The following is a 10,366-nucleotide window of genomic DNA, read 5'->3' as shown; positions in this document are numbered from 1 at the left end:
TCTCTCTTTCTCTTATTCCTTCTTCTCAAATTGCTAACTTTAGCATCGGAGCGGTTATTTCCGAATAACCCCCCAGGCTAGCTAATTTGTGTTGACTGTGCAGGCATCGAATTGGACGGTAAACCTCTTTACCAACCCCAAGACATCACGGTAACGGAACTCACCCGGAACAGGCAAAACTATAAAACCAACATCAATCTATTGAGAAAAATACTATTTACAAATACATGATTCTCTCTCTAATCTTATACAAAGTCATCCATACAAGTAAAGTCTTGCTTGTATGTGCTACGAACTAAACTTAATACAACTAAGACGTGCAGTGCTGGAAAATTAAGCATGCTTAAAAGGTACCTTGGTACATGCTTTACATTGCACAATATCAAAATTTGGTGTTAATAGCTTTAAATTAGACATTCAACCAAGTACATAAATCAATGATTGGCTCTTAATTAAATGCGAGCAAAGAAATTCAGTATACTACTTTTTTTATTTCCTGAAGCTTTGCAGGTGCTTATCTTACCTTTTTTCAGAGCTTTAAACTGTTCTTTGTTGTCAACTAACGTCTGAATTGTAGAGTTTACACTGTCCTGGGATCAAGAGTTTGCCTTCTCAACTCGAGTTGATCATCCTCAGTCACTGTTGACTTTGTTGTAGGGGTAGTTTCTATGTTCTCTGAATGAAGTTTCCTTTTTCGGAATGGATTGTTGTCAGGTGTCTTTACCGGAAACTCAGAAACAATAGAGATTTCTTCATCATTGTGAGCCTCTGATGCAAGGACTAAATTTGAAAGAGCTGCAGCTTCATCCGAGAAATTTTTTTCCTTCAAGACTTGTCTAGGGGCCGTCATAGTACTTGTGCCTATAAATACAATGGCATTATTGTCTGGTCAGTTTAACATATATTTAGACTTTCAAAAGTAAAACAGGATATTCTTTGATGATCAACTTACTTGAAATGCTTCTCTCTTTTTTACTTAGGTATGAATATACAGTAAAACAGCTCTGTTCTTGTTTCTCTTTGTCCCCATGAACTTCGAATGCTGGATAAAGGTTTCGCTGCTCCTGTGTGCAGTAATCGTTGCAGCTACATGTTATTTTCGAAATCATATCTTAAAATAATAATTATAGGGTCTTTTCTCCACCGGTTTTTCAAGGCAGGGGTGGTAAAAAATAGAGGGAAATAAACTTACGATGCTTATTTCCTTTATTGGTCTGTTGAGATAAAGCAGAACAAGTCTCTACAGCATCTGCTGGATCAGACACCTCACACTGATCAATTTCAGCCAATCCAGAATTTTTCTGGCTCAGTGAACACTCGTAAGCTTCCACTGTAGAGGGGTCTAAATTACCTTCAGCAATAGCAGTTGAAATTGATGGAGGAATGATCTGATAGTTTTCACCAGTGGTTAAAGAAGAAGCGAGTGTGCAGCACTTATACACAGACACAAGTAAACAACCTTAGGAATGGGGGTAATCTTTTAAATTTATCATACATATTATTTTTCACATAAAGCATCACAAATAATGTTGTTGGGTGGGAAAATTTTGGCTTTTGTCTCGGCTATATAAATGGAATTTTCATTTAATGTTAACTTTTTATGTCTTTTCATTTAAGGTTTCTCAATAAGCTAGGTTTTGTCAGTGATCTTACAGCACAGCTTCCATGCAACGACTTGCAAAAACATCATTTCAGATACAGAAGCTTAGACACTACTCCTAAGAGCAGTGGTAAATTCACACTCGGTATTTGAATAACATGTCCAATGTCAATGGACATTTTGAGGTTATTTCTATTACTTTTTTTTATCTAGAGGCATTTTGAGGTTTTCCTGACTTAGTTGTAAGAAGGCAGTTTTGGAATGAAAATAGGATCAAATGGTTCTATCCTGGAGTAGACAAAAGTTCCTCCTTACTGTAGTAAATATTAAAATGTTGATTATTCAGTCTCATGTTCAAATAACCTTCTCCATATAAGAGGTATATGATTATTGGCATATGCATCTCCAATGAGCCTAGTTAAAGGGAAGCAATGAGAAGGATACGGTCCCAAGAAAAAAATTTCTCCTCCGAGTGACTCCAAAAGTGTTTCTGGGAGTTCTTTCATGTGCTCAACTTTCTTCTTTTCTCTATTATATCTAGGAAAAACATCAGCAGTAAGCAAGAATAGAAGAGGTAAATTTTTCATTACCATATGTGAGAATTCATACTTAAATGAGAACTGATTTAAAATTTAGAACATGTGAGTAAAAATTTAGAATATGTGAGTTAAAATTTAGAACATGCGAGTTAAAATTTAGAACATGTGACTTAAATTAAAATTTTGAACATATGAGTAATAATTTAGAACATTGGTGTGAATAATATGTTTTAAACATCTGATTTAAGAATAAGAACAAGTGATTAAAAATTTATAAAATTTACTTTATGAAATTTTAAACATATGAGTAAAATTTAGACATCTGATTTAAGATTATGAACATGTGAATAAAAATTTAGAACAAACTGATATAGAATATAGAAAGTGTGAGTAAAGAATTTAGAACATACGAGTAAGAAAATAGAACATATACACTTTAAAATCTGGAACATATAATCTGGAACATATACACTCTCGTGAGAATTTTTCTTATATGAGAATTTTTCTTATGTGAGAACACTCTTTATGTTCTAAATTTTTACTCATATGTTCTAAATTTTAAATCTGATGTTCTAAACTTTTTTTTAGCTGTTCTAAATTGAATCAAATGTTCTAATTTATTACTCACATGTTCTAAACCATAAATTAGTTAAGCTTGATGTCATAAATTTTAAATAACTTGTTCCAAACTTTTAACTTTTATGTTCTAAATTTTAAAACGTGTGTTCTAAGATTTTTAATTATATGTTACAGATTTTCTAAGATTTTTTAATTATATGTTCCTGATTTTAAAGCGTATGTTCTACTTTTTTTACTCGTATGTTCTAAATTCTTTACTCACACTTTCTATATTCAATATCAGTTTGTTCTAAATTTTTATTCACATGTTCATAATCTTAAATCAAGTGTTCTAAATGTTACTTATATGTCTAAAATTTCATAAAGCAAATTTTATAAATTTTTAATCACTTGTCCTAATTCTTAAATCAGATGTTCTAACATATTACTCACACAAATGTTCTAAATTATTACTCATATGTTCAAAATTTTAATTTGAGTCACATGTTCTAAATTTTAATCAGTTCTCATATAAGTATGAATTCTCATATATGGACCTATTCTCACCGGATCCCTCCCCTATATATATATATATAATATATATATATATATATATATATATATATATATATATATATATATATACATTGGAAACTGGGAAACTGCCAACTTGTGAGGCAGCCCTTTGAGTATCATTTTCTTACATTGTAGCATGTTGGAACACCGCCACTGCTTCCTTGAAAGATCTTGCATAATCATCAGGCACTTGCTTACCCTTGTCTGTCTTTAAAACTGATAGCACCTGCAAGAGTAGACGAGCAGGAGGAAAATAGAGTGTTATGGCTAGTTGAGATAGCTCAAATGTTATGACGTTAAATGATGCACCATTGCCTGCAACAGAGAATCTATCATACAAGAAGTCAATGGCAGAGTTCAGGTTATAAAACCAGAACCAAGCAAGCAGGTGAAGGAGGATGCCATGCTAGCCATTTTATTCTGATATGTAGACTGTTAAAACTTAAAAGACTAACACAGAGGGGGTCTAGCACTCTAGCCTGCAATCCATGGGTTTAGGTATCTGATTAAATTGAAGATAATTAAGGCTAACATGGATCCATAAGGACAGTCTTTGATAAATTCACAATAGTTCAACATGACAAATTGGACGTATTGATTTTTGTTCTTTTTTTTTCAGATTTTAGCCAACAAAGCAGAGCTATAAGGAAAAGCTTCAAGCTAATGAAAAGGGAAATATTCTTACAAGTTCACAGCAACTGTTGAGTTCCATTCACACTAAAGAAACAATCGATGGGAAATCAGCATTCTTGTTAGAGAAAGGCAGTTATTGTATTTTCAAAATCCTTTTGTAATTGTTTGAGAGTACTAGTTCAGATCTGTAAATTAAGTACTTGAAAGATGTAAGACTATAGAAAGCTAACGTAATACTGAGAAGAGGGCATAGCCACTTATAGAAAATATTTCAAGAGTTATGCTCTTTAAAAGCTGGTTGTATTCAACAGTGAGGAAGGTCTAAATTTCTGAAGGGTGAAGCTCCAAAGATCCATTTTATATCTAGACAGCTTAGGTAATTTTATTTGACTTCCTTTAGCCTCATATATACATAAATTCAATTGCAATAATTTTAATCCAATTTACTTCTTTTCTCTTCTTTCAATCAAATTTCCCGAGTATTATTTCCATTCTGCAAGAAAAACATTCTGAGAGAAATAAACATGAAATCTAGAGTTATCCTAAGGGCTTATAATCCTATAATGCAACAGCTAAGGAGATTCAAACAATTAGGGATCAAGAATTGTGTCATTTAGTCTTATTTGAAACCTTGGATGAAGTGGAAAGAAGACAAATAAATCCTAATATGATTCTATGTCTGATCTCCTAGAGGATAAACACTCATAATTCTGATATGCTTGGCTGACAAAAGACACTTACACGATCTATGTTGCGGTACTTTGAGACCAGCGCATGAGCTTTAACAATTCCAATACCAGGAATAGATGGAAGAAAATCACAGCCTGCCAAGACGCACATATCTGTGGGCAAAAATACCATAAATCACAATTTGAGTTCAAACATCTAGGAGAAAAAATATATAAAAAAAAAATGCCAGATAAAGTATAGAGGTTTCCTTGTTATCCCTCTACAAATACATAATACAGATGCTAATGCAAGTTATAGGGAAGAGATCCAGCTTAAATAAAGCATAAAAATTGTTTGAAATATACCTATGAATAAATTGGTGTTGAAGTTTCGGAATGATGGTTTAATTTCTGTCGAGTTGAAAACCTTATCTATAATGATCTCCTCACCATTGCCAAATCGATCCATTTTAAAAATGATCTGTTCACCAGCGTATATAATTATGAGAAAACAAAGAATGAACCAGCGATATGGAATTGGAAAGTTGCCAGTAAGCGGTATAACTCCCATCTTCAGGGACAGAGAGTTGACGAAGTTCTTACAGATGGGCAACCATATGCCAACAGATCACTGTCCTCACTAATTATAGCCACGATACCACCATTTTCTTCTCCAAGGCTAGACAAGTATGCCAATTGTGCATCAGCTTCATATGGAGCAACAATAAACTCGACATTTTCTGTTTTCAAAGTCTGAACATAAGTACACAAGTGAGCCAATAATCTTATAGAAGCAGGCTACTAGGTTAGAAGCATCCAAAGAACAAACTCAAAAATATAAAAGCTCACATATTTAACGTGTCAATGAAAAGCAAAACATTACTTGGGTGAATGACATACCTGTATCAATAGGTGTGCCATAGATGGAGTGATGCTGATTGCTCTCTACAGAAAAGAACCAAACTTGTCAATGTTGGAGTTTATGCATTGCTTTAGGCAGACACATATAAAGAGATGGATGGGACTTCAATCAATAATCAATATTATGGAGTACAAAGTGAATTTATTTGTTAATTAATCTTGCAAAGACTTAGTTAGGACTTAGGAGTTATACTTATAATTATAACAAAAAAACAAAAAAAAACAAACAAAATTTAATAATTGTTTATGCTATCACATTTTCTGATAATAACATTCTGGCATTCTGCAAAAATAACTACAAGATTAATGTTCATAGTACTGCAAGATATTATATTATTAGCATATTACAAAGTAAACAATATGAGATATAAATCCCCTAAAGCAATTAAGCAACCGATCTGTGCCGGAACGGGTCCATTTTAACATTCCATTATGGAGTAAAAAGAAGATATTGGTTATTTAGGTTGATGTACATGATATTTTCAATGGTACAACCTGCAGACCAGCTCATAAGAACTGCAGGACAGGTTGCATATGTTCCTCTACCAGTGCACTTCCTACTTTTGAAATTTATCTTAGAAGATCAACACTAATTTTAGTGTCTAACGAAGCTTGTTGAGGCTCTTGTATGTCTAAGAAGGAACAGAAAATAACCAGTAGCTACAACTTTTGTCCAGAGAGTAACAGAGTTCCATACTACTTCCATATAATTTGGTTCAAGTGTGTACAGTGTACTTGATAGCCGATCTAGAGCTCTCTTTTCTTAGCGATGTCAAAAACTATTTCTAATTGAAAAACACACAAAATATTCCTCATTTTTGTGAATCTGAAGAAGGTGAGACTCGTGAGAACCACTGAATTAGTGCATAAAAAAACTAAACCTAGCAACAAACATGCCAGTCATTTGAGAGTCAACTTGCACATTTTCTCTATTTTATAGGACTTCGTTTTTGAGGTTATTCAGAAATACGCACTTCACATCAAATTTAACAATAATTCCAAGTCCTGCTGACTCATTTGATGTCTTAGAAATTGGCAGAACTTGTAACAATAGTATAAATTAGCTATCGTAGGGCCAACAAATTAGTTTCATATGTGGGCATGAGAACTAGATACATTTACACTTTGATGATAGTTGGAAGTCCAAGGTAACCTAAAGTTTGATTTTTTTAAAAAAGCCAAAAAAAACCCTTATGTCAGGATAACATTGAAGAACAGAAAAGAGGCTACAACCTTTTCAATCTCAACAACATCTTCTGATTGCTCCATATCATTTTTGTTTCTTCCACATCCAAAATATACCCTATTCTGAATTCTCCACGGTAGTTGTTGCAACACAACTAAGACTCGTAACACTTTTCTATTAGTCCTCAAGACTAAAAGCTATCACAAACTTACTGCATCGAGTGCAGGGGCCTGACTGTCCAAGTTATGGCCCTTCATAAGAGCTATTTACTGGCTTTAGTGTTCATAATGAATCCTAATGACAAAAAGAGTACAACAAGTACAAAACTAAGTAATGTTTATCTCAAACATTTCCATATTCCACATTGTAAATATTGAAGCGATAGCCACATTTACACAACTAGACATAGTGGAACAAAGAATTTTTCAAACGTTGCAGGGTCAGACTTTTTTTCTATAATCCTGTGCTCTGAAACTTGCAAAGTCAGTCAACATAAAAAATAAAGAATCCAAGATGTACTAGCTTGGTTAGTATATCTCAGATATATCTCGGCGTGGTTATATCCAAATAATATAAAACATTCCTCACAAATAACTTGATATGTTAACTACTTAACTCTCCATGTATGCTGCAAGCAGCCCATTTCTTTTTCAACTAATGTAGCTAAAAATTAAGCAAAGATACCAGCAGAAGAATAAAATTAGCCATCAAACTACTAAACATGAGAAAAACTAGGCTGATTAACATAATTTAATAAGTAACAAAACAATTCAAAACAGGAATAATCACGAATGCATCCGATAAACAAAGGAGATTCATCGAAATCACACAAAGAGAGATTAATCTAACCTGAAAGAGTTCAATGGCACCACCAACATTCCCCTCGTTAAGTTTCTCCATTGCCATTTCCTTGTTAACTTTTCTTCTCCTGAATCAATATATAGTATGACAGACCAATTAGTGTCTACTACAACCATAAATTAAGCACATATAACACGAGATCGGTTCCGCATTCGAGCAAGCGGTATTAAAACATGCCTGTATCGCTCGTTCTCAGTCCCGGCTTTACAAGGAATGTTCCCACCATCAAAAACCACAACTGGGGTAATCTTATGGTGCTTTAGTAACTTAATTCTGTGCATGAAATAATTAATGTATTGCAGTTTCTTTTCTCCCTCTGAATTTAAACTCAGCTTCATGCTACACGAGTATGCTGTAAAATAAAATAAAAAATCAATTATACTTCTAAAAACTAAACCCATTTGAACTCCAATTAGAATAAAAAAATAAATTACATAGCAATAATTGGTACCTCCTCTGTGAAGCCAAGCATAAGCATCAATACCCACCTGCAAAAAAAAATAAAATATATTAAGTCCGATAAATTGAATAGCAAAAATTCTTATATGTGACGAGGCACGCTATTAATTGATGGTGTGACGAATGTAAAAGAAAGGGAAAATACTCGTTTGCCGGCATATTTTCGAACGTGGATGGGCTCGGTGTATGGTTTAAGAAATCTGAGAAGATCTTTGATGCCCATTATTGAGGGTGTTGTGGTGGTGGAGAGGCGGAGACGGCAATGGCGGGAAGAAATGGGGTGAAAATGTGGATTCTACTGAATTGACTTAGTAGTCAGTCAGTCTGTGACGGTATGTTTTGTGTGGTTGAAATGAGAATACAACAACTGGGTTTCTGGGTTATTTGGTTTGGTATTGTGTGACCCGGAGTTTAACTAAAATTTACCGGGAATCAAATTCGAATTGGGGAAACAATTAAAATTAAACCGCGCTCTTTTGTTTCTCCTCAAAGGACTTGTGTAATTTTATTTTTATTTTTTATTTTTTTTTTTTGTAAGGAAGCTTAGGTATATCAATCATCAATACTATCATATTATATCATATCATATTATCCTATCATATAACTAATATATAAAGCTAAACTTTTAGTCAGGTGAAAAGGCAGCGACACTTGGCGTTTTAAATAAAATTCACAAGAAAAAAAAAGTTAGTTTAGAATATTATTTGGATAAAATTATTAGTTTAGATTTTTATTTTCGATAAAATACCAATGTTTTAGATGTACAAATTGAATTATTAATTTATTCAAAAAAAATTATTAGATAATTATTTTAAAAAATTATCAGATAAATTTATTTTTTATATCATAATATTTTATTAGAGCGAAGGAAGTAGTTCAACGCGTAAAACATACATTTATAATATATACTAATCGGTTAAAATAATAAAATTCAAAATGTAATAGAATTTTAATTACTATGTAGACCTATCAATTAGGATCGGGTCATGAGTCATCTCGGATTAGATCACTTCAGGTTATGAGTCAAGAAATGTTCAACCCTTGCCCAAAGTTTTGGGTTCGGGTCAACCCAACGGGCTTTGAACATTTATTTTATTTTAATTTATTTTTTGCTTAATTTTTTTTTAATGTATTAAATCGAACATTTCCACCAACATTATTATTAGTCATTACATACCTACTAGATAGCTAATGATCATCACAAAAGCACATCAATTCCTAACTAATTTTGTATCAATGATTTACTAGAAAATTTGATACATAAAAAAAATTATCTTAAAATTCAATAAAGATGCACGGGGCACAAAACTAGTAACTAATATATAAAGCTTTTAGTCAGGCCATGGGGCAGTGATACTTGGCATTCCAATTTTTCGCCAAGTGTGACGCCATGTTAGATATTAAATAGATTTCATAAGATAAAAAAGTTAGTTTAGCATTCTATTTGGATAAAATTTTACGATAAAATTGTTAGTTTAGAATTTTATTTTTGATAAATACCAATATTTCAAATGTACAAATTGAATTATAATTTTATTCAAAAAAATTATTAGATAATTATTTTCAAAAATTATCATATAAATTTATCTTTTATATCATAACATTTTCTTGGAGCGAAGGAAGTAGTTCAACGCGTAAAACATACCTATATAATATATACTTATTGTTAAAATAATATATTTCACAATCTAATAGAATTTTATTACTATATAGACCTGTCAATTAGGGTCGGATCACGAGTCATCTCGGATAGAATCACTTCAGGTTACGAGTCAATAAATGTTCAACCCTTACCCAAAATATTGGTTTTGGGTCAACCCAATGAGTTTTGAACATTTATTTTATTTAATTTATTTTTTGCTATTTTTAATTTTTTTACGGATTAAATCGAACATTTTCACCAACATTATTATTAGTCATTACATGACTACTAGATAGCTAATCATCACAAAATCACATCAATTTCTACCTATTTTTGTATCAATGATACATCTAAAAATTTGATATATAGATTAATTCAATAAACAACCCGGGCATCGCACTAGGCACAAAACTAGTACTATAGTAATCACCAAAAATATCTCATAAGTACACTAGTCACGTTCATAATTAATATTTTCCCGTTAAAACATTTTTTTTGCTGAACTAAGGCGGCCTATGCGCGCAGAAGAAGGGCTAGCTCTTGCAGAGAAGTTATATTGGCGTGTACTTACACTTTTGATTTGGGTGGTAGACCTGGTAGTTTTAATATGTACTATTTGGTTTACGTGCGCCTATGCGATGGCTTTGTACAAGTATAAGAAAGCCACTGAAATCTTTTATGATAATTATTTTTTAAAATCCTCAAATGTTTAACAATGTTATT

At 32.4% G+C, this 10,366-nt stretch overlaps 1 protein-coding gene across 2 annotated transcripts; it reads right to left on the bottom strand.

The window, feature by feature from the left end:
* Positions 1-202: 202 nt before the first annotated feature.
* LOC110694153 (exonuclease 1-like) lies at positions 203-8,574 on the bottom strand. 2 transcript variants are annotated; one of them, XM_021871332.1, is made up of 14 exons: positions 8,147-8,574; positions 7,994-8,030; positions 7,720-7,894; positions 7,531-7,609; positions 5,475-5,519; positions 5,178-5,327; positions 4,941-5,055; positions 4,648-4,748; positions 3,402-3,499; positions 2,045-2,137; position 1,741; positions 1,193-1,388; positions 953-1,064; positions 203-861 (listed from the first exon to the last, which is right to left on the bottom strand). In XM_021871332.1, the coding sequence occupies exons 1-13, from the start codon at positions 8,222-8,224 to the stop codon at positions 973-975; spliced, it is 1,260 nt and encodes a 419-aa protein (XP_021727024.1). In that variant the 5' UTR covers positions 8,225-8,574; the 3' UTR covers positions 203-861; positions 953-972. The 2 variants fall into 2 exon arrangements, 1 of the variants encoding a protein (XP_021727024.1); XR_002505773.1 differs by lacking the exon at position 1,741 and having other exon boundaries at positions 204-861.
* Positions 8,575-10,366: the final 1,792 nt, after the last annotated feature.

Source organism: Chenopodium quinoa, unplaced genomic scaffold, assembly GCF_001683475.1.
Source record: "Chenopodium quinoa cultivar QQ74 unplaced genomic scaffold, ASM168347v1, whole genome shotgun sequence".
Classification (NCBI taxonomy): Eukaryota; Viridiplantae; Streptophyta; class Magnoliopsida; order Caryophyllales; family Amaranthaceae; genus Chenopodium; species Chenopodium quinoa.
This window is presented reverse-complemented; position numbering and strand designations above follow the sequence as displayed.

Coding starts and splice junctions, on each gene's coding strand:
- LOC110694153 (XM_021871332.1), bottom strand. CDS start 8,224: ATGGGCATCAAAGATCTTCTCAGATTTCTTAAACCATACACCGAGCCC. Junction 8,031..8,146: donor GAAAATATGCCGGCAAACGA/GTATTTTCCCTT, acceptor TTTTTTTTGCAG/GTGGGTATTGATGCTTATGC. Junction 5,328..5,474: donor TGGCACACCTATTGATACAG/GTATGTCATTCA, acceptor ACTTATGTTCAG/ACTTTGAAAACAGAAAATGT.